The sequence below is a fragment of the Ambystoma mexicanum genome, chromosome 2p (assembly GCF_040938575.1).
Source record: "Ambystoma mexicanum isolate Mex_15411 chromosome 2p, UKY_AmexF1_1, whole genome shotgun sequence".
Taxonomy (NCBI): domain Eukaryota; kingdom Metazoa; phylum Chordata; class Amphibia; order Caudata; family Ambystomatidae; genus Ambystoma; species Ambystoma mexicanum.
In genome coordinates, this window is record NC_090923.1 from 1,009,287,423 (window position 1) to 1,009,311,568 (window position 24,146).

General features: G+C 47.2%; 1 protein-coding gene across 2 annotated transcripts in view; it reads right to left on the reverse strand.

Moving 5' to 3' along the window:
• The window catches only part of PCNX3 (pecanex 3), a 1,956,057-nt gene that overhangs the window by 111,470 nt on the left and 1,820,441 nt on the right, over positions 1-24,146 (reverse strand). For both annotated transcript variants that reach the window (XM_069644841.1, XM_069644840.1), the window contains one exon: positions 20,284-20,474. In XM_069644841.1, coding sequence (XP_069500942.1) covers positions 20,284-20,474 — 191 coding nt within the window. The remainder of the gene's footprint in view (positions 1-20,283; positions 20,475-24,146) is intronic.

Here is a 24,146-nt window from a genome sequence, read left to right on the forward strand (position 1 = left end):
GGGGAGACAGGAAAGGGAAAGATAGACAGTGAGAGACAAAATGGTGGAAGAGTTCTTCCACTACCGAGAGCACTCCTGCCTATCCTACTCCCGCACCCTTCCCTCCGATTGAACTAAGATGAATGTGCAGCATCCTGGTGTGAGGCTGTTCCACTTGAATGGGTGTGCCTATTTGATACCTGGGACTGGGACAGCTGGCTGCTGTGCATCTGCCTCTTAGGGTGTGGGTGGGGGGGGCTGGGGAGGGTGGGGTTTACCGGCCCTCGTAAGAAAATCAGAGGGATGCCGGTTCCTCTGGGTTTCTGTCCTGCCGTGTGGCACTATCGGCCCGTCTGACCCCAATGCACGATCCCTCCTGCAGTAGGACTAGCTCACAGGAGCGGACACATGTGCAATATCAATTTGGATTTGGTGGCCATGATCATAAGTATCGCCATGCACTATGCCTAAACCCAGGCATATCTCAGTTTTAGATTAGCATGCCACCAGCATGGGGTACTCATGATCATCGTGATTTGGTTACCGGGGGCATATCTTAAAATAAGTGAGTATCTTGTGACCTTTTAACGTGATCTCTGCCACAAGCAGAGCAGATGTTGTGGATCAGGCAACTGATGTAGCAGGGCACAAGGGCACTATGCCTTTGGCATGGTGTTCGACAAAGGGGAGTCTGGTTAGCAGGTTACCGCTTTGGAGAAGGAATAATCTGCATAATTTTATGTATTAAAAATCAAAAAAGCCAGGGATTCGCACCCTCGCCAGATGGCCATTCCTCGGAGCATGACAAGACGGTTTTGTTTACACAAAGTGAAAACCCAGATATCTGTCTAGCAGCATTCTTGATGGTATTCACCAAGTCTTTGAACCCAACCTTCATAGCAGGGCGTATGTAGGTTGTTAACTCATTCCATAGAATTTCAAAGTACTCAGCTACAGCACAGGAGGCAAAAAACAGGCTTCAAACTCGGAGTCCGGTTTCTTACTCTTTTAGGTGGCATGATGAAACTGTAACCATGGCTTGGACGCGTGAACCACTGCACACGTTGAAGGAGAGTGTAGGAGAGAAATGCTGGTATGGAGTGTCTGGGCAATGTTTCTTGGCAAGGTCCTTGCCTAACCATGGCAGAAACAAGTTTGAGCCACAGAGTCACGGAATAGTCGGCAACTGCTGCATTAAAGGGGAGAAAGGCCTTCTTAGAGTACCCTGCTCCAATATATCAGGATGGTCATATTGCACCAGTGAAACAGGGGTGAGGGGCAGTTATCCTCAAGCACTCAACCACCTTTGCTATGGTCCTCTGAAAAAGCACATTGGCCTTCCCATAGAGGGATGTCTACATGATCTTTCGTTCAGAAGAAGTAATACGTCTGCTGTAATATCAAAGGTTGGAATCCAGGATGACCAGACCTTCATGTGGCCGATAAAGTTCTATAGCCTTCACAAAAGAGTTGTCTTTTGAAGCAAAATGTTCTGAAAAAGTCAAGGATTAAAGAAGGTGTCCTGTAACCTTTGCAAAGCGTGGTGACGGGTTTAGCAGCACACTCACGCAAGGCCTTTATATGAAAGGATTAACGGGAGCCACTCCTCTGTCAAGGTCAGTAGCCAAGCACCAAATGCACTGCTTATGTGGGTTGGACACCAACATTGATGTCCTGCAGTTGTGGGTTTGAAGCCAGAGATCATCAGGATAGAAATGACAAAATTAGCTGAAGCAGTGCTGTGCTCTAGAAGCGTGTGGTAAAAAGCAACAGCACCATATACATATACAAACCATGATGTCACGTGATTTCTAAGAAGAAAAAGGAAAGAAGGAAGCAATCCATTAGCAACAGAGGTGCAATCCCACCTTGATATGGCTTGTTTTAAAGTTGCATTCCCATTACCATTTTTTCCAGTACTTTTTTCTTAGAATTTAAAGAAAAATAGGAGAAACAAGTACAACAACAAAGAAACTTTGCCAACACCATCCACCTGTCTTTTCTCACTGTTCAAAATATTACATCAAATCTAAGTATGTAAAAACAGTAATGAGTGTAATAGAAATGTCTGACAGGCATTACCTACTTGAAAAAAACGTATTCCTCTTAACAACTCTTCAGCAAAACCCCACAATCTGTAAATGCAGCATAAACAAAATAAAACTAGTATTCAAAGTTATGCCGAGGAATACAGGCTTATAAGCTCCAAAGACATCTAGCTCAAAATCAGTTTTCAGAGTTTCGCCAAATTTCTTATGTGATGAGTTCAAATTGAGAGTAACCTACTTCACAGCAGGTGCCGCCAAGACTTTGGATCAACATGTGAAAATAGGCATTTACCTGCTTCAACAAAAAAGTTACGGTAATTTTCACTGTCATGACCAAAAGGATAAAACTCCTGTGATCGCCCCAGTCAAGACTTTTAAACAAGCCTCTGGCAACAATCTAACACTATCAAAGAACAAGCCAACACACATAGAAGCTAAAACCCCCTCAAAGTTGTAAATGTAGCAGAGCAGTCAAGCTTATCTTTAGGACTGGAGCAGGGCAGGTAGGGTGAAATCTGTCCACACAGTTAACCAAAGAAAGCCTCCAACACTGATATACTGAAACAATATGCACTTTAATAAAGTAACACATAAATATCGGGCTTAAAAAAGTACTTTAGTACACAACAACATGTAATTACTTTATAAAAAACAGTACCTGTCATTCAGGACAGTTCTTGCCCCACAACGAACACGTAAGGACAGAGAAATGAAATGAAATATTTTATTTATAGCTTGCTCGTACACAAGCTTTTCGCAGCGCAACCAGGCAAAATGGGAGGGGAACAAGGGAGAACAAAAAAGAAAAACGCGATCTTACTAGGGCCAGTGACATTAAGAAAGCACAAGTGCATGGAAAAGGGCGCAAGTGCATGGACGGGGGGGGGGGAGCATGGAAAGTGTGGAACAGAGGAGAGAACAGAATAAATAGCCAATAAAATAAATAAAATCAGTAAACCATGGTAGTGCGGCCAGCAAGTGGCAGGTGACAGTTTAATCAAATAAGGTATTTCTGATAAGTGCAGAAGAAAAGTGGGAGGGGGACTGTATGGGTACAGATACAGAACCCCAGTGCAAGGGGTTGCCTGGAGGCAGTGCAGGAGGGTGGCAGAGTGAGCAGGTAACTAGGCCCTAACGACAGAGGGTGGCCAGGTGCACGATGCTAAGAGAGAAAACAGATCAGCAGGGGAGAAGGGGGGCAAAGGCAGAAGAAGGTCTTGAGGTGCTTACGGAACCAGAGATGGTTCTCCTCAAGTTTCAGGGTGGCCCGGAGGCTGTTCCAAAGGGAGGCCCCAGCCTAAGACAGGGCTACCCCCAGCTCGTTACTCTGCAAAATGACTAACCCACAGGGAGTTAGAAGTTGAGGAGTGAAGGGCTTGAGAGGGGAGGTATTTACGGAGGGATAGTTGGAGCTATTTTGGCCCCAGAAAGCCTTGTGGACAATGCAGAGGGTTTTAAATTTAATGCTTGCATCCACTGGGTGCCAATGAAGGGATTTCAGGGCTGGAGAGATCCGATCCCAGGGCTTGAGGACAAGGACAAGTCTTGCAGTCCTGTTCTGGATTAGTTGTAAAGGGTGGAGAGTGGAGGCAGGTAGATTTAGAAAACCAGAGCTTGGGAGGCAGTGAACTTTTGCGGGAAGGAGAGGAAAGGCAGAATACCTCTAAGGAGGTGCAATAAAAAGTTTGACTTTTTGGAGACGTCAGAGATGAGTGCGGAGAAGGAAAGTGTGGAGTTGAAGATAACCCCGAGGTTCTTAGCCTCAGAGGTCTAATTCCGACTAATCCTTGGCCTTAAAACCAGGGACTGCATCTCTCCAGTCCTTAAATCTCTCCATTGGCTCCTTGTGGCAGCAAGGATCAAATTCAAGACCCTCTACATTCTCCAAAATGCTTTCTGGCGCCTGGGACCTCACAACATCCAACTCTCACTCCCTAAATACCTCCCTGCTAGAGTCCTTCGATCCTCAAGCTCCAACCCTCTGCAAGTCAGACTTTTCTCCAAACAGAGTGGGGAGTAGATCTCTCTCTTCGGCAGGAGCCTCCCTTAGGAATGGCATTCTGCCCCGCTCCGTCTTGAGTCCGATCTCCTTAAATCCTGGAAGCTTCTCAAGACCTTCCTCATCTTTCCCTCTCCCCCTCCCCTGCTAGTTCCACCTGCTTCCATGTTTGGTTGTCAGCCTCCCTCATGAGCCTTAACGGGGCCAGGCCCTCCTTCGACCAGTCTCCCCTTCTCCCCCCACCAGCACTTGCCCTTGGGCACCCTTTCCAGAAAAACTGATTTAGTCTGGTTCACCCTCCCTCGCACTATCTTACCCCTTTCCCTTTCCCTTTCTTCCTGAGCACCTACTGCTCCTGAGCCTCCCTTGCACTTGCCCTTGCCCTTCCACTTGCCCTTATCCCCCCCACCCTCTTTTCCTGCACTTCTCCCTCCTCCCCATCCCTGCACTTCTTGATATTGCACTTGCATAATCCGAATGACAAGGCCTGGTAGGATTGTTACTGTGATCTTTCTCTGTCCATACCCCCACCCCTCCCCACACCGTCTTGTGGCACCTGGAAACACTTTCTGATGTATAGGCGCCATACACAGGTTTTATTTTTTATTGATAGGCCCTACTCACCTAGTCTAAGGAAAGAAGGTAGAAAAGGGGACATAGGCATAGAAAGACTTACCCTTCACATAGTAGTACCCCAACTACCACAACAATAATGTCCATAGTTTTCCCAATCCCCTAGCAATGAGGAATATGGCGGATCCAAAGTCACACCGTATAATAATACACAGAGTTACAAGGGGAAGAAAGGAGGTTAGACACTGAAACAGCTCCAGAGGACAAGATCAAGTTAGACTTATAGTGGCAGTCACAAGGGCCCTCTACACCCCCAGAATAGACAAGAGATACAAATGTAAATGTGAATGTAACACAGTAGCAATGCGGTTCTGTGGCAGGAAGGTAAGGAAGGACTTCTCTAAAATGTAGATAAAATCAGGAGCATCACAGAACTAGGATAAATCCCAAACAGGTGTTGCTAATCACTATGGCATGTCACACTCAACAAAGATACACTTTTAATGACATCAGTAACAGTGTAGCAAGGACATACTTGTTATATGAAGGTGATGCAGGACTTCCAAAGAAATCAGTACAACAGGCTAAAATTCGAGTCTTTGGGCCTAAACTCCAGGGACCCAGAGGAAACTCAAGAAAAATGCCACTGTCCAGGCAGCTACCAGTTTTGAGTCACTTCCAGAGGAGTTTAAGGTAAGTGTTGTACAGTTCCCCAAGGAATGCAGCACAAAGTTACTGGCAGCTATGCTGTAGTGGGGGAAGTCTAGATAAGTTCAGCTCTTTCCACAGGTGCAAATATGGCAGCATCAAACACAGATGAGAAAACCAAAAAGAGTTCAGGGTAAGGAAGGAGATGCAGCAACCCCCAAACAAGATGCATCCCAGCAGAATTGCATCCCATAATGAAAGTCAATGGGGAATTGCGGTTTGAAGATACCTGTAGAGATCCCCATCCATGGACCACTGGGACCCATGAAGTTGCGTTTGAGGCATAATCACCCTACCTGGGGGGCCAAAGGAAAGTGCAGGAGGCTTTGGTTCCTGAATGGAAGAATTACTTACTGGTAATGCTCTTTCTCTGGCGTCTCCTCCCACAGATTCTTCAACTGGAAAGATATCCTTCAGCGCCAGCTGTTCTCAGCAGACGACAAACATCTTTCTCAGCTCTTTTGCTCCTGGGCTCCAGACATTATGTTGGCACGCACATATGGAATATGCAGTAGCCCCACCGCCAGAGGAATAGTTTTCTCATTAATTTCCCTTTAATTCATAGATATTTTTTTCTAATTTCTTTTAAACTAAGGGGCAAAAAGAACTGACAAACACCAAAAATAAGCAGACACTACTATGCTGTTATGTTATGTTAAATGTATAAAGCGCTGCTAGCATCCAAAGGTATCCTGCGCTAGGAAATAGGTCTTCATAACAGAAGAACCAGCAGACCGTTGAGTGAGAGAAAAAACAAAGAGGAGGAAAGAGAGGCAACTCAAGGATTAAAGAGAAACGTTTTTAAAGCTTTTCTAAAAGCGAGATGATCAGGGATAGCCCTAAGAGAAATAGGGAGAGAATTCCATAAGGCCAGACCAGCAGCTGAAAAAGCTCTGCTGCCCAGAGTGGATTTGTGATAAAGGGACCTGAAGCAAATGCAAATTAGCAGAACGAAGGTTCCGCGAGTGACAATATCTCCTGATTATGTGACGAATAAATAGCAATTTGGTTTTCCTTTTTCAGACTTCACCTCCTATTTTTCCTCCTTCACAAAAAGCTTTCAGAAGTGAGGGAAGGGATGAGGAATCTGTGGGAAGAGAATGTATAGAAAGAACATTCCGGTAAGAAATGTTTCCTTCAATGGAGTGCATCTTTCCACAGATTCTTCACCTGATAGACTCCCAAAGCAGTAGAGCAGAAGGAGGTGAGGAGAAAGCAAACTATACTAGGAAACTCGACAAAACTGCCCTGCCAAACCAGGCATCCCTGCCAGCCAACAAAATCAGGCTGCAGTGCCTCAAAACCCTATGCAGAGAAGACCATGTAGCAGTCTGACAAATGTCCCTCAAAGGCACCTTCATTGTAATGCTGATGAAGCTACTACCTGTCTAGTGGAGCGAGTTTAGAGCCCCGACAGAACCTCCTTTCCAGCTTTCTCGTATCACTCAGCTATGGACAGTACAACCCATCGCGACAGCGTTTGCTTAGAATCTGCACAACTGACACCTGCGAGTGAAAAGGATAACAAGTGATCATCGTGGTAAAACACTGTCCTGGCCACATAATTACTAAGTGCTCTATTCGGGTCCATTCTATGAAACCTTTGCCCCTCCATTGAAGGCTGAGGCGGCAGTAAAAAAAGAGACAGCTGGATCTTTTAATTAATGTAAAAGTTAGAAGCAACCTAGGAAAAAACAATGGCCTAACCCAAGGAGCAACTTTCTTCTTTGTGAAGTGAAGGATAGGTGCCTTACATGAAAAAAAGCTTGCATCTCACTCACATTCTTAGCAGGTGTGACGTCCATCAAAAACACTGTCTTTGATGTGGAGGAGTCAAATTGAAGTAGAATGCAATGGTTTGAAATGTTCAGCCATTAAGGGCACGTCACAGATTTAAGTCCGCAATTAGAACCACATATTAACTAGCTCTTTGAGAAACTGAGCACCCAATGGAACAGACAAGAAGGAGAAATTACTTACCGTAATGTTCCTTCTATGGATTCTTCTTCCACAGATTCGTCATCTGATGGATATCCTCATCCAGCTCCGCTGTTTTGGAAACATTTTTGATTATGTACATCGACTCGGCCGTCGATCGTCGGCTGCAGAAGTGACATGAGTCGTCGTATATATACTTTGTCACTACACCCCACACCTCAGCCCCCCTTATTCCCCCCGTGCTCACCACGCTGAATAGGAAAACAGAGACAGAATAACGGACTAATTAGCCCATAAGTGGTTAAAACAACAATAAACTTCCAAAGGAAAAAAGAACCTTGTGAAAGACAGCACAACCCGCAGCGTCATTTTTTCGGAGCAAACATGCAGCTAGAAATACAGAAAATGGTCATCCAAGGACAATAACCAAGCCTCAACCCAAGACAAGATGCACACCAACCGTTAACTTTCTGAGCAGGGATGGACGGGAGGGGAGAAGAGGAATCTGCGGAGGAAGAATCCATAGAAAGAAAATTACAGTAAGTAATTTCTCCTTCAATGGATTGCCTTTCTCCTGCTGATTCCTCATCTGATAGACTCCCAAAGCAGTAGGGCAAATGAGGGGGGAAGAAAGTTATACTAGCAGATTTTGCAGTACCGCCCTGCCAAAACGTGCATCAGCTACGCAGGCAACATCTAGACTGTAGTGTCTAGTGAAGGTATGAAGTGAGGACCATGCTGCCACACAATAAATATCTCAAATTGGGGATCCTCTTTGTAGGGCAGTTGACGCAGTGACCCCTCTAGTCGAGTGTGCCCTGATGCCAGACGGCAGCTCCCTGCCTGCAGACTAGTAACACTCCGACATGCAGAAAATGATCCAGCGGAATAATGTTTGTTTCATTACTGCCGAACCTTTACAGGCTAAAGAGAAGGATACAAAGAGTTGGTCGTCCTTGGGAAGTAGAAACCTAGGGCTCTTTTGGGATGAAGCCGATAGAAACGTTCCTCTTCCTTAGAAGGGTGCAGTGGGGGATAGAAGACTGGAAGCTCTATGGATTGCGAGAGATGGAACTCGAATACCACTTTTGGAAGAAATCAAGATCTTACTTTGAGTGACACTTTCTCCCCCAAAAAATGCAGAAAGGACGGATTGCAGCATAAGGCTTGCAATTCACTAACCTGCCTAGCGGATGTTATCGCCACTAAGAAAGCTGTCTTCAAAGAGAGTAGCTGCAAGTAACAAGTGTGCATAGGCTCGAAAGGAGCCGCCATCAGTGTTAGGCAGAAACCAGTTCCCTTAGGGACCACTGCAAAAAGTTTAAGACTACAGGAGTAAGCAGTAAACCCAATTGGTAGCAGTCTGCACCACCCAGATTTACCTGGTAGCTGTGGCTGAGCAGTCAGACTTCTCTCAAGAAGAGTTAGGCAGTATATAGAGTATACACAATAGGGCTAAAAATACAGCAGAACAAGCAAACACTGACCAGAGCTTTGGTATAAAAGTATATAATTATTTATTTAAAAACACACTTATGAAAATACACTGGCACTAATATATCAAGCAAGTTCAAACACAGTCACTATAAGTATATACACCTCCCTAGTTAATTATTCGACAAGTCTAGGTTAAGACACCACTTATTTAGCAAAACAGAGGTGAGCGTGTAACCTTAGATGGCACTCCAATAATTCGTTTAAAAAGGGAGAAAAAGGCAGAGTAGGAAAATAAGACAGTACCAGCACTTTTAAGAAACCACAGCAAGTCAAAAAAAGGCAGGCTCTACTGTAGAGCAAAAAGTTGATAGGCCATGCCCACTCTTGGAGAGAGCAAGGCGGAATGTGCCCAAGATCACACAGTGGAAATGCATTCAAAGTCTTTGCAGAAAAGTCAAAAGAGGTGGGATCAGTTCAGAAAGGCAAAGTTAGCAGGTCTGAGGTCAACCCAGTTAGAAAGTCAAGGATTTACGGGACACCTTGGACAATCTGTTGCAAGGTAGACCAGGCGGGACACAGTACCTGAAATGGTGAGGAAGCTCCAGCGGGGGCAGTTGTTCCTGGCAGCGGGTGCAAGTCGTGGCTTCAACCAGAGGAAGAGATGCTCTCGATGAGGAAGAAAGCTGGAGGTCGTTGCACTGCCAGGGAAGAAACCAGCCGCGGAGTTTCCCGATTAAAAGGTATGACCCTTTTATTCGCGGTAGTGGTGAAGCGTGGCTATCCGGCTGCCGGGGTGCTTGGCACGGGCGATTCGACCACGAGACGTTCCAGGAAGGCGAAAAAGGCGAACTGGTTAGTCCCACCAGCTCAAAGGGAAGAAGACTCTCCAGGAAGATCATCTCCTCTGTCGTCGGGGAAGTGGTGAGTTTGTACAGCAGGGCTCCACCAGTGGTGTCGTCGTCGTAGATGGCTCAGCTTCTCCCCTCTTCGGATTCTTTAGGTCCTGTGGCGACTTCTGAAGTTCCAGTCCTCAAAGCCCTACTTTTATGCAGAAAAACCCCCATTCAACAGCCTAGCTGTCACTCAAACATGCTAAGTGGTGAGCCGGGCGGCTCACCACTGGGCCAATCACACAAGAGTGCGACTTGAGTTGCCAAGGCAAATCAGTCCAGGGTGCCTAATCCCCCTCGCACACGTCCTGTAGACCCCAGACAGAGTGGCACCATTTGGAGGGCTTCTGTGGAGAAGCCTGCCAAAAAGTGGAACAAAGGGCTCGACTTGGGTTAGAGTTCCAGAGGCGAACACAAATGCCATTTTAAAACCGAGTCCTGGCAAAAAGACCCAACCAGGGAATAAATATTAAATAAATAACCCGGCGGTATCTTTAACATTGCACCAAAAAGTGGTGCGTTTAAAATCAATGGGAAAATCCCATAGGAAATATTCTGGTGGAATATTTTGCGTGGTATCCACTGCCACCAGCCAGAAACTCGACAAGGGGGGACTGGACAGTGCCCCCTTTGCAAACAGACCCAGGGGCAATCGAATTACCCCTACCAGTACTTCCACAATATGATAATTTGTACTGGTTCTGTTCACAATTTGAGACTAGTAAAGCCAATGGTGACTTTACATGCCCTGGGAGACAGTCAGTCCCAGGGTATGGAGTCTATGTTTGGGGGTCACTATGACACCCCTGTGTTACTGCACTGAGGGTGCTGTGTAACACACATACCAAAAACACATGAAGCCCTATGGACTGAAAGACCCCATAGCCCATAAAACACATTTACAGTCAAAGGACATTCTCAAATCATGCCTAAGAGTGGTAGAAAAAGAGTCTCACTCTTTGCAGGAGAAAATAATAAACCCCAAAAATCCAGCAAAGATGCTGGGGGACTCACTAGGTTTGGGAAATTAGCCTATACAGAGAATTCTCCCTAACAATCAGAAATGTCAAAACCAGATTAAGATCCGAATCTGGGACAACAAAGAGTTGGCGGAAACCTATTTACAAGGCTCTTCAGGAATTGTGCCATCAATGGGATTGAAAAATATGACCCTTGATCCGGGGACCTCTTAAACACAGACAAGGCCGCCAAACATCCTTTGACTGTGGTGACCTGAAGGCGTGCTGAGGCCAGTGACAGAAGGAACTACATCACTGTAGTAGTGGGGCAAGAGATAGGGTCAATCTCGCGTTCCCTGCACCATGCCTCAAATCTTCTCCACTTGCACGCGTACAAAGATCTTGTAGATGGTCTGCGTGTAGCCAGCAACACCTTGAGCACCCCCCCAGAGAGGTCCCAGTCATCATATCTCATCCTCTCAAGAGCCACGCATGTAGATTGAGGGACTCCGGACGTGGGCAAAGCAACCGGCCTTCCGACTGGGTTAGGAGATCCGGCCACCAAGGTAACGAAAGAGTGGGCAGATGGTTAGATCCAGAAGGTCTGAGTACCACGTCCTCCTCGCCCAGTCCCAGGCGATCAGGATCATGGTTGCTTGAAACCTCTTGAGCCTCCTGAGAACCCAAGGGATGATGGGAATCGGAGGGAAGGCGTAGTGGATAGGGAAGTTCCAATCCACCAGAACCACGTCACCTAGCATGCCCTTCGCTGGGAATTCCCTCAAGCAAAACTGTCTGCACTTCCCGTTGGACTCTGTGGCAAGCAGGTCGACCATTGGGTTACACCAGCGAGAGAAGACCTCCTCTAGGACTTCCTGGCACACTTCCCACTCATGTGAGCGTGCTCTGCCTGCTCAGAGCATCTGCTAAACTGTTCTCTGTCCCGCCAGATGAACTGCCGAGACTGAGATCTGCTTCTCCAATAGCCAGAACTACAGCTGCATCGCCTCTCTGCAGAGGGGGAGGGAGTGCTCGTCACCCTGCTTGTTCACATAGTGCATGGCCACTGTCTTGTCTGTCAGAATCAGGACATGCTTCCCCTCCAGAGAAAGAGCAAACGCCCTCAGGGCTAACCTGATGGCTCGCAACTCCAGCCTGTTGATGTGCCACCTGGCTTCCGTTGCTGACCAAAGGGCATTACAACCTGTAAGTCCTCGCAGTGAGCGCTACAACCCTTCAGAGACGCGTCTGTGACCACTCGGGCCTGAGGCCAAGGAGGCCAGAAGGGTTTCCCTGCCATGCGATTGCTGTGGTCTGCCCATCAGATGAGGTTGTCTATCACTTGCCTGGATCCGTTCAGGGGATCCAAGAGAGCACTGAGGTGCTGTGACCACTGACCTGTTAAGAGCCACTGAAGGGATCTCATGCGAAGCTTGGCCGTTGGCATGAAAAATACCGGAGGCATGAGACCTATGAGGCGGAGGAAGGAAGCCAATGCTAATGTGGCATGGTTCTGAGAAATCGATCATCTCTGCCATGCGGTTGACTCTCCCCTCGGGAGGGAGGGCTTCCCTACCCAGGTGTCTTGAACTGCTCCGATGAACTGGAGCTTTTGGACTGTGGTCACATGGGACTTCAAGTTCAGGGAGAAGCCCAGCCTGTGCAGTAGCAGATAGGTGTCCTCCAGATGAGACAAACTCTGCCCCACGACTTGCCTCGGATCCGCCAGTCGTCCAGGTACGAGAATACATGGACCCCGGATTTCCTGAGGTGAGCCGCGACTTCCGCCACCAGCTTGGTGAAGACCCTTGAAGCAGAGGTCAGCCCAAAGGGAAACATCTTGAAATGATAACTTGTCTCCTATAAGAAACCTCAGGAAGCTCCTGTGCTTTCGATTTATCGGCACATAGAAATAAGTGTGCTGCAGATCTATTGACACCAGCCAGTACTGAAGTTCGAGAGCGTGGATAATTTCTCTCAACGTCACCATCAGGAATTTGTCCTTCCTCAGGAACTTGTTCAAGGCCCTGAGGTCCGGAATAGCACGGAGACCTCCTCCCTTTTTGGGCACCAGGAAGTATCGGGAAATAACTCTTCCACAGCACCCTTTAACAAAAGGGCTCACAGTTCTTCCTGGAGCTTCTGTCCCAGTTGGATTGGAGGTGGTGGGGGTCTGGCTGGTGGTTTTCTTAAGAAGGGGTGACAATAACGCCACCGAACGAGCTGTAGGGCCCATGCATCAGAGGTAATCTCATGCCACTGGGGCCAATTCTCTGCCAACCGTTCACCAACTGGTAAGTTGTGGGAGGGGAAATCAAAGCGGCTTAAGAGGCGGAGTTGCCCCAGTCACAGTTTGTTGGCCCTTAGGAGCCCCCCTACCTCTTTCGGAGGGCGAGGAACACTTTTGCCCTTGCCTGGCTGGTAGGAGCTGCAATTTCCTGCTTTAGGGTTCATATAGCCTGTAGCCTCTGGCCCTCGAGGCGAAGCTGAAGGCAGGTTTGGCCGGCTGATCTTGTAGTGATCTTTGATTCTTTAAATTTCTCTAAGGATTCGTCAGCCTTCTGATTGAAAAGAAATTCACCCTCAAAGGTTCAGTAACTTGCTTTGGACATTAGGCGAAAAGCCTGAAGACCTCAAATAGGCCAGCCTCTTCAGCGTTATAGCCGATGCCATTGATCAGTCCACGCAGTCAGCCACGTCCAGGCCTGTTCACAGTGACTGCCTGGCCACCTCTTTCCCATCCTCCACCAGCTGTATGAAGCCCACGCACATTTCCCCCTCAGGGATATACTGCGCAGAATTTTTCACTGTCTTCCAGAGACTGAAGGAGTACTTCGCAAAGCCACTAGCCACGTGTGTGGCTTTGAGAGTCATGCTGTCTGATGTGAACACCTTTTTGGCCATGGCCTCAATTTTCTTTGCTTCTCTGTCAGGCGGCAGATTCGAAATCGAAGAAGCTGACCTAGTGGAGACTGTGGCAGCTCGAGCGACAAGCCCTTCGAGGAAGGGTGAGAGGAAAGGAATGAAGGGTCCCCCCTCTTGTCGCCCTATACATCCCGTTCATGGTGGCGCTGACCAGAGGAAGGGAACAGGGATGTTGCCACAGAGAGGGTACAGGATCAGTGATCGTCGTATTAAGAGCCATGTTGCGTTCTGTAACCGGACCTTCGTCCAGTATATCTGTCAAGTCATACCCTTGTACTGACACTGCTGAAGACTGTAAACCCAAAGTGTCAAACACTCTTTCTACCAATAACCTAAACTGTGGATGGTTGTGCATATAGGGCTGACTTTGCTGCAACTCTAGGTCTGGTAAAGTATCCAAACCGTTGGGCTCGTGAAACCCCTGTGCCAATTCTAGATGTTGAACCTGGTTCTCAAAATAGTACATGCCACCCGTTCCCATGAAAGTGGGATCGGCCTCTCCCTAGTCATCTCCGAAGATGGTCGGCATAGTGCTGTAAAAAAATAATTGGCGCAGGAGAGAGGGGTGAAAGATTTCTCGCCGAGCGTCAGCACCGAGGGCTTGCCCTTCGGTGCCGATAGCGTGGCTGTCGGTGTCGACCGAGGCTGTGGTACAGAAATGCTAGCACCTTCAAATGCACGGGAAGGACTCGCCATTGTGGGCCTCGGTGTCCTTTTTGGTGTCAAGCCCAAAGGTTTGCCTGACGCCGATGGCGTCAGCACTGGGGTTTGTGAGGGGTCGGTAACATCAAGCGTGGCTCCTGCCTCCAAAGCCTGCTGCTTGGCTGGGTTCACCCACACCTGCAGGTTTTAAAAAAAAATTCAAGCATAGAGGTCTTGAAATCCTCCCACTTCTGTCAAGTGGTAGGTTAAGCCGATGGCTTACCTCCTTTTATCGACAGTGGCACCTCTTCTTCTTGCGTGACAAGGAAGAGTGGCTCCTAGAATGGGGCCGTTTCTCTTTCGCCAATGTTTCTCTTTTTCAGGGGTAAGCCCATCGGTCTCAGCCTCCGAGGACCGTCGACCACGCCAGAGATTTTGAAGACGATCGGCCTAGAGAGAGCTTTGCAGCTCGATCGCGCAAAGATTTCAGTTGCATGAATGAACCATGCCAAGGCACCAGACGCATATCTCATGCGGGTCAGTAATGGATATTTTGGTGTGGCAGTTTATACACCACTTCAATCCCGAAACCCGGCCGACGGACATCTTACGTCAAGGGAAGAAATCTGAATTTCTGATGAAAAACATCAAATAAAGTCAGGGAACACAAAAACGACAGAACCACAAATGTGGGAAATGGCAATGGGTCTGCACTTCTCCTCCTGCCCTATTCCTTGGATTTTCCCCACCTGCACACACAAATGGACTTAACGGAGGGTCTGCATGCAGCCAGCAACACCTCAAAAATCTCACCAGGGAGATCCCAGCCATCATACCCTATCCTCTCAAGAGTGATTCAGAGAGGATAAGACACTCTGGTTTCAGCTGAATCACCTGACCTTGTCACTGGGATAGCAAATCAGCCCTCCAAGGAAGATTCTGAGTAAGACAGATGGCCAACACAGAATGTCTGGGTACCACATTCGCCTTACCAAATACAGGAGAATAGAATCAAATGAACCCGAAATTTCCTCAACCTCCTGAGAACAAATGGGATAACCGGAATCAGAGGAAATGCGTAGTGAAGGTCGATGGTCCACTCCACTAAAAGGCATCTCATATAGCCATCCTGAGAGGAAATTCCCTCAAGCAGAAAACCCTACAGTTCGAGCTGGCTCTTGTTGGAAGCCAATCCACCAATGGATTTCCCAAAGTTCGAAGATCTCTGCAAGGACCTCTGGGCACAACTCCCATTCATATGTGACTGAGCCGTGCATGCACAGGCATTCAACAACCCGCTCTCTGCCCCGCCAGGTGAGTCGCTGAAACAAAAAAGTTATTCCCCAGTGCCCAGAACCAAAGCCGCAAGGCCTCCTTGCATATGGGCAGTGACTACACACCACTGTTTTGTCTGTGAAGAACAAGACATACTTCCCCCAAGAGGATGGTGTGAAAGCCATGAGCACCAGCCTGATGGCACGTGTCACGACTATGCCACTGGAACACCAAGTGGTACCCATTATGGACTAATTGCGAATCGAAATTCATCATCATAATCTGTCTGGAAAATACATATTCATATTTCTGTCTTTATTTCCCCTTCACAAGACATTGGTATACATAATGCACCTTTTGGCAGTTTTACCTGGCTATTCATATTCAGCAGTCTTAGATCTGCAATCCCCAGATGGCCTAGAGATCAGTGCTTCTTTCACTTTTCGTGTCCGCAGAGGGAGGAGACAGATTACCTTGAAGTATGGTTGTGATGCTAGAAATGCCTTATGGAGGGACAGGGCCTCCTAGTCCTTCTTCCACTTATCTGTGTGTGTTTTCTCTGTTTTCTGCCACTGAGGTCCAGCTGGACCTCTGGCAGTGCAGCTCTTCATGTTTTCCTTTTGGTGAACAACACCCATGGGATACCATTATGGCACCCAGGGGTGGGGGTACTTCCTTGTACCCCTTATGTGTGTTTGGGTACCTGTGTGTTGCACAGAGAGCAGGGTATGGGCTGGTGGCAGCTACATGCTGACTTGGCAGTGGCTCTGAGTGTCCTCCATTTTGGGACACCCAGGCCCTGCCATAGGAATCAATGGATTCGTGATTGAAAGAAAGATGGCCCCTGTGGCCTCTTGGTTTCAATTGCCTTTTACCTTGTTTCCCAAAGTCCTGGGAAGCACCGTCTCTGTTCCCTTCCTCCTGAGTGGCTGTAGGTGTGGATACACCATATATGTCTCTGTTCCCTTCCCTCCTGACTGGCTGTTGGGTGGAAACACCATATACGGCTCTGGGGCTGCCTCCTGTCAGATTGACTGGGCTGTGTGCTGTGGGTACATCCTAGGGGCGGAACCTGTATGAATGGAGTCTGAAGTGAGGTCACATTCTGTGTTGTGGGTGGCTGGTTTCTGTGTGTGTGAGACACGATGAATGAGACAGCCCTGACTGAAACCGACATGAATGCATTGTAGCGTGCTGAAAGGCTGGGTACTTGCCCCAATCCATATTCTTTGTTATGGGTGTCTCGGTGGAGTGAATGGCCTGAATGCCTGTGAGCCTGATTGGCTGCCTGCCTGCATGAATGCCCTTCTGCGCGATTGGCTGACTGAGCCTGGCTCAGCCAAAGTGAATTGGGAGCAGATGTATATATCTGAGGAACTCTCACTTACCAATTTGTTCAAAAGCGGACGTTGAATCTGAAGCAAGAAGAAGCTGTTCCTTGAAGCTCAGATGGTGGAGAAGTTTGCTATTGCATTTCTTTGTGTGATCCAAAAGCTGCAGTGTTCTTCCAAGGACTGATCCAGAGAGGACAAGCTAAGGAGATACGAGGGACCATCGTTCAAACTGTTGCTCTTCATCCAAAGTGCCCTGGAAGCCAGTCCGGTGTGCCTGCTGTCTGGAGAAGGGGTCTTCGTGAGTCCTGAAGAGGAGTGCCTGGACATCTCGAGTCGAAGAAGTCCATTGGTGTTGCCCAGGGTCCAGAGGTGCGTTTCGTGACCGCTGGAACGCGTTGCCGACTACCGCTCAGAAGAGGGGGTACCCTAGCATTGTGCTGCTGGACACCCGCAGCTGTGAAGGTTCCAAACTGCCCAAGAACATTTCAATGGACATCCTTGCCATCATCACGGACCACTTTTTCCCGCCATAGAGAACCCAAAGTTGGTTAGCGCAGAGGAAGGTCCGTTGGTGGGTTTCCCATCACCAGAAGCTAACAAAGACTTCCCAAGGGTTCAGACTTGGTTATGGTTTGAGGTTGAGTGGTCAAGTCCAGGTCGTCAAAAGCCACCCAGGTGTCTGTGCTGCGGCACCAAAGAAACAAAAGTCGGAAAACTGCGAAATCCCGAAACCCTACACCAAAAGTCACCTATGCACCAGTCACCGCCAGGACACATCGAAGGTTTACAGGGGTCTTACCCCATCTGCCAAGCCTTTAAGGAGCCCACAGCAAGTTTCATCTTCATAGCACTTCTATAGTCACAGAAATCGGCGACCAACGAAGAGCACTGCAAAGGGCAAAACTGTTGCACTTCAGAAAGACTTTGGTTCAATTTTTCTCGTGAACTCAGCATCCCAGTGGCTCCTTCTTTCAAAACGGGTCCATCCTTGGAGGGAATCATCGAGTGAAACCGAGAAACTCTGCCACTTCGCCAGTCAAGGCACTAAAGGTACTGGGAGAAGGAAGAGCATCTTCTAGCTTCAGGATCCATCCAAGAGGTCGCAGATTTGTCTTGGATCCTGTTCTCCTGTGGCCTTTCAGGTACTTTGGGGTTGGTATAACCTTTTAAAAGAAAGCAGAATGTTATTGAACATTATTGTACCGGGCTGTAAAAGTCAAGATACGTTACTCCCTTACTTTTCCCTTAAAGGTTGCTCAGGTTGTTGGGCGGAGAGGAGGTCTCCACACAGAAATGTATATTTAGCCTAAACAAAGCATTCTGCCTATGTTCCCAACTAACCTGGCTTTCTTCCCTATTCTATGCTGACATACCTCAATTTAAAATTCACATGCCTATTTAAAACGGTCTGCAGTCAGTGCATCTCTTATTGCATTTAAGTATTGTGCGGTGCCACATAGGGTGTATATATTTGCCATTCTTCATAAGTATTTCCAAGTAGAAAGTGTTATTATTTAAATGTATATATAGTCCTGAATCTTATTTTATATGAAGAAGCCGTATTCTGTGTTATCACCTAACATAGTGATAAGATATGTCATTTAAAACATGCCTATAGACAATTGTATCTAGGTGAGAGGACAGAATGTGTGGACATTCCTTTGTGGCTGTTCATTGCCTATGTTTCCCATCTGTAGTTATTGCTTATCCGTCTTGTCTGCAGGACTCTTTACACTCCTGTCTCTTGTGCACTATTCTCCCCTTGGCTTTGGGGGCCATCAAGCCCATGACAGCTCGGAGCTCCAACAGGTCTGGCACTTTTTCCAGAACCAAAGCCCCCTCACCTGCAGATCCCACAGGGGAGCACTCAAGGAGGCATCCATGACAACCTGGGCCTCCATCCAAGGTGTTCAGAACTCCCCCCTCGCCATCAAGTTCTCACCAACTTGACCACCACCACAGTTCACTGGCCACTGTCCCGGAAACTTGAAGGACGTCCGGCATACGATCGAAGAACTGTGACGACTGAATGCAGGAAGGCTGCTGCATGGAGCATCCTCAGTCTGGCCTCTGGCACCAAATAAATGCATGGAGCCATGATATCCAGGAGGTGGTTAAAGGCTGAAACTGGTAGCACGTGTGCGCTCTGGAAAAGGGTGACCAACTTTTGAACGCTGGTGGCTCTCTCCTCGGGTGGGAAAGCCTTCCCCCACCCATGTGCCCAGGTCTGTCCTGATCAACTGGCATCTCTGGGAGGGTGTTGTGTTGAACTTCTTGAAATTCAGGGGGAAGCTGAAGTTGTGTAGTAGCCAAGAGGTGCCATTGAGATGACAACACCTGCTCCCGTGAACGGTGAGCTTGTATTCCAAAAAGGGAAGACTTAGACTCTGCCTCTCCTGAAGTGAACTGCCACCACTTCCAAAACTTAGTATACACCCTGGGAGCGGAGATCAATCCACAAGGAAGCACCTTAACCTGGAAATGGGAGCTCCAATGAGAAACATCAGGAACATCCTGTGCCTTCGAGGAATCACACAGGGAAGTAGGCATCCGGGAGGTCTAACCATACCAGCCAGTCCTGGCTCGGCAGAGCCTGGAAAATCTCTTGCAACGTCACCATCCTGAACATGCCCTTCCTCAGGAACTTGTTGAAACCTCTGATGCCTATGACGAGATGCATCCCCCCCACCCCCCTTTCTTGGTTTTCCAGCCAGTGAGAACAAAGCCCCAGGTATTGTCCAAAACTAGGACTGGGTCCCTAAGGTGGAGGGCTCTGCACACACAACCTTTGAGGAGGGGGAGCAGCACTGTAACAGCAAGGACATTCTAGGATCACAGTGGAGATCCAACAAGCAGCCGGCCCTTATGGGGATAAAGTATCAGCCAAGACAGCAGGAACGTGTCCCAGAGCGAGAGCAGCTACAGGATGTGATCTAAAATGTCCCACAACAGAGCAGAGATGGGGCAAAGTAGCAGCAATCCACTTAGAGCTCAGCTTGACAGCAGAGGGACTCCCCTTAGGTAAAGGATATGGTAAGAGGACATGAAGGTTTCTAGGAGAGCAGCAAAATCTGAGGGCATTGGGTTTCCAGAATGGAATACCGGGGGATGCAGATAGGCTTGCAATTCAGCATACAACGGCAGAGGGGCCTCCACAAAAGGATAGAGACCATGCAGCACAAGCACAGCCAGGATCCCTCAGGAACAGGTCATACTTGCAAGAGCCTTCCAGTCAGACTTAGGGCAACAAAGCTTTAAAATAGCCCATGATTTCCCTAGAGAGAACAACAGACCGACAGACCTGCCACGATGAAATTGAGGAGTTTTCACCCATGAGCAGAAAAACATTCACATTGCAGCCTGAAACACATGGGAGAACTAGTGTCTCTTCTTATTTTTTTTAAACTACTACAGCAGTTTCATACCCTGCCCCAAGGCAGCTTTATGATTCACAGGGTGGGCATGGAATGGGTCAAGATAGTGATGCAAATGGATCCTTTATTCGTTCTTGCAACTGGCTCAATAAAGCTGCCTTATAAGTGAGGGCTAGTGACTGCTGGTAGTGATCTTCCATACCTGACTGAGGCTGGGAGGTGGTAACAGGTGTTTCTGGTGGGTTCAATGCCCCAGTGGTAGAGCTGGGCATGATGCTACTTGGAGGAGGTACGTGGAGGGCAGGGTTATTGCTGACAGAGGAGCCGCCTCCACAATCTGAATCCTCAACGTTTCCACCACTGTTGCAGCCTGCACCGCATCCCTTTTGTAACCTGGGAAATGAGATGAAAGGGTTGAGTGGGAGGCATTTACGGCACATCACAAATGTTAAACCAACCTGCAATAATACCTTTACATTATTATTTCATGTATTTGCCTAAAAGGAGGCAACAGAGAGTATTACATGTATATGATTGGAGTACGACTTGAGAGCTTGAATGTAGGATTTAACTGATCTTTTCCAATGTAACAGAGAGGAAATGCAACCCTTCACACAGAAAAGAAATAGGAAAAAGTACCTCGATGGAAATACTAGCGCTTGCACTCGCTTCATCCCTTCTTCCTTGCTGATTGGGAATTGTATGCCCCACAGAAAGATGAAAAAGCATCTAAAAAATATTACAGTCGCTAAGACATTTAAGTGGGGTACCCTGCATGTTATACACTTTGTGTACCCTCCCTGGGTCCAGTAGTATTTTTTTCCTCTGCTTTTTAAAAGGTGAGGAGGTCGGACAAATAGTTGCTAATTCATTGTTTGCTGGGGATGAAACTCTGAAAACCAATTCCAGAGGGTCTGACCCGAAGGATAACCTTGACCTTACCAAACTGCAGAAAATCAGATCAATGGAGAGGGCCTGCAATTCGGACACTCTTCGTGCTGAAGTATTGGCTGTCAAAAGGTAACTTTACATGAAAGAACCCTAAGGGAACAAGAATGAATAGGCTCAAAAGGAGTTATCATGAGAAAAGCCAGGAACCAAATGAGATCCAACAAAGAATCAACAAAGGGCTTTGGAGGGTAAGCATTTGAAAGGCCCATGATAAACTTGAGAACTATGGAAACAACAACATAGGACCCCTGCTCAGGTGTCCTCTTCCAAATGGAAAGTGCCTCCAGGTAGCTTTTTACAGTACCAATGTTAAGGCCTGACTGCACACGTTGCCACTGAATGAACATGAATGAACATGCCCCTGCAGCCTAGACCTCTCTCACTGTGGTGGCCCATTTGGGGGGGTCGTCAAGGCACATCTACAATATTGCTGAAATCAAGACAAATGTCTTGCCTTATTTAATCAGCATCTGAGCAGGCTTTGCAGCACCCGGTTCCTTTGTGGCAGGCTAGATTCTGAAGGATTTCGTCATTTTCAATTATTCTTTTTCTATTTTGGAGCTCAGGCCCATGGGGCAATTTCCCCTTTGGCCTCCTTGCTAGTCCACCCCTGCTGGTCGGGGACGGTGGAGTGCTGTGGCTGTTAACTATTGTTACATGAAGTGAATAAAAACATGAAGAAACCCTACCATGCAGCGTGCAGATCATCATTATTTTACAGGTGTTGGAAGGAAGATAACTACATTACATGGGGTGTCCCAATAATCAGACTCCTTATGCACAAAGTGTGCATTCATTTGCTGGCCGAAATAAACCATGAATGTCCATTGGTTCCCAATTTATTCAGCAACAGAGAATTGAACTAATCATTTCGATTTTGAAGGGAGAGGGGGTTTTAGTTATTTGACCACCTCTTCCTTTTTCTTTATCCAATATTTTTCCGAAATCAAGAGTCATATTTTTCCTCGATATATTTCTGTACAGTGACAAAAACACAGTGTTCTGTATCAAAAAGTATTAAATAAGGCAGCAGAAACCTCTTGCTCCTATTGGCAGTCACATACTTTGTCAATCATGAAATTGGTGAATACAGAAGAATATAATAACTCATGTGAAATATGAAAAGCATGTAATAAAACAAAACATTATCGACACTTATTACACCTCATAGTGTGTGTGCAGAACATGGATAAAATAATAATACATAACAAGTGCAAATTAGTAATCATTAATGTACAATCTGGTCCATATATTCATATTGTGGGCTGTAGCCATTGGATTTACTTCTTCCTATGGGTTTTGTACTTCTAAAGCATTATTTCTGCAGGTGTTAGTGGGTCAAAGTCGGTATTACCCAATTTGAACGAACTTAAATCGCCCAGTACTATTTGATTGATTAAATTCGATCAAATTGGGTAATCAATACCGAACATGGGGAGCTTTGGTTGCAGGGGTGTCTCTCTCTTCCCATGTTCGATATTGATTACATTGGAGTGTAGCAGGGGTCTACCTCGCTTCCTGAGGATTGGAGACGGGGAACACGAACAAAAAAAAGAGAAAAGGGTGACCCTGCGGGGTCGGGACTGACCCGCATTAGAGGGATGGAACTGACGCTGCAGATTCAGGAGAGGCAGCGGACGTCCAAAAGTTAAGTGGGTGGAGATGTATTGAGGGGGTGGAGAAGCATAGATTTGCAGGGTTTGGCCACAGTAACATTTTATTTGCGGCGAAATTGACAATGTGCAATTCTGCCGCGAACAATTCTGCCACGGCCAAATCACGTAGATCCTTCAAAGTCACTAATTATTGGTACATAGGGTTCGAAAGCTTTAATTCTGTGCTTCCTTTGGACATTTAAGCAAAAGTTGATTTTATACGCCACCTTCTGGACCATTAATCTGTTGGATCCTAGGGTTGGAGACAGCAAACAGTATGATCACTATTAACAAGGTTGCTGATGTAGTTTAAAACAATAAATATTCTAAAATGTGTGGCAGGGGCTACCGTTTTAGAATATGCTTGGAATCTTTTTAATACTGTGTATTATTACTATGTCTTACTTATTTGAACTGAGATTTTTATATGTGTGACTATATTAAATTATTTATTTTTCCATAGATCAGTGTGGTGTATTTTCGAGAGATGTGTGTGGACTAAGTGTACCTTTGTGTTAGCCTACTACACCTACCTGAGAGTTGAGACTTGTCGCTCTGTCCACTCTACCTAAACTACGAGGTTTAGCTTCCCTTTTTTGTCAGGTGCGTTAGCCTTTCTCCTAAGGTTAGTGCGTGTAGCATCCTCAATAGAGGGTGGTACGAAAACTGCCTTAACACAAGGGTAGAGAATGTGCTGAGGTCACGGCTTCAGGGCAGTTTTTATGACTGCTCTTCAGAGGAAACGGTAAACACGTGTGATTGACTTTTCTGGTCGCCGCAAACTCTCCCTGATCGGGTGAAATGCGGAACAAGTTACTTACCTGTAACTGTTGTTCTCCAGCATGGGTCTGGCATGGATTCACATGCTCAAGAATATTCCCCGTCGTCAGGCTGGGAATCCTCGGTAAAGAAAAAACCAGTATCAGTTTCGTTTCTGATCTGTCTTTCGTAGTAATAACCAATCACTGATCTCTGCGTCATACTGACCACAGCCAATGACTGCCCTCTACCTAAGCCCCGCCTCTGGCAGCCATCTTCAGATTTGGAAGCACGTGAAGTGGCAGTATGACCAAGTGAAGAGCCGCAGAGGGGTAGGCGGGAGGGTTCGCATGTGAATCCATGCCAGACCCATGCTGGAGAACAACAGTTACAGGTAAGTAACTTGTTCCTTCTCCAGCATGGGGTCTGGCATGGATTCACATGCTCATGAATAAAGAATACATAGCAGTACACACATGCACAACCACGGGAGGTGGCAAAGGCTCAACATTAAGCATTACATCAAACTCAACATTAAGCATCTTACCTCCTCACCAGGCTCACCTCAGGCGAACAGGTTGCGCAGCACTGCTTGGCCGACCCTGGACTCCTCCCTGGAATCCCGGTCGACGCAGTAGAATTTCGTGAAGGTGTGCGTCGACCTCCACGTAGCAGCCCTGCATATGTCCAGCAGGGGCAC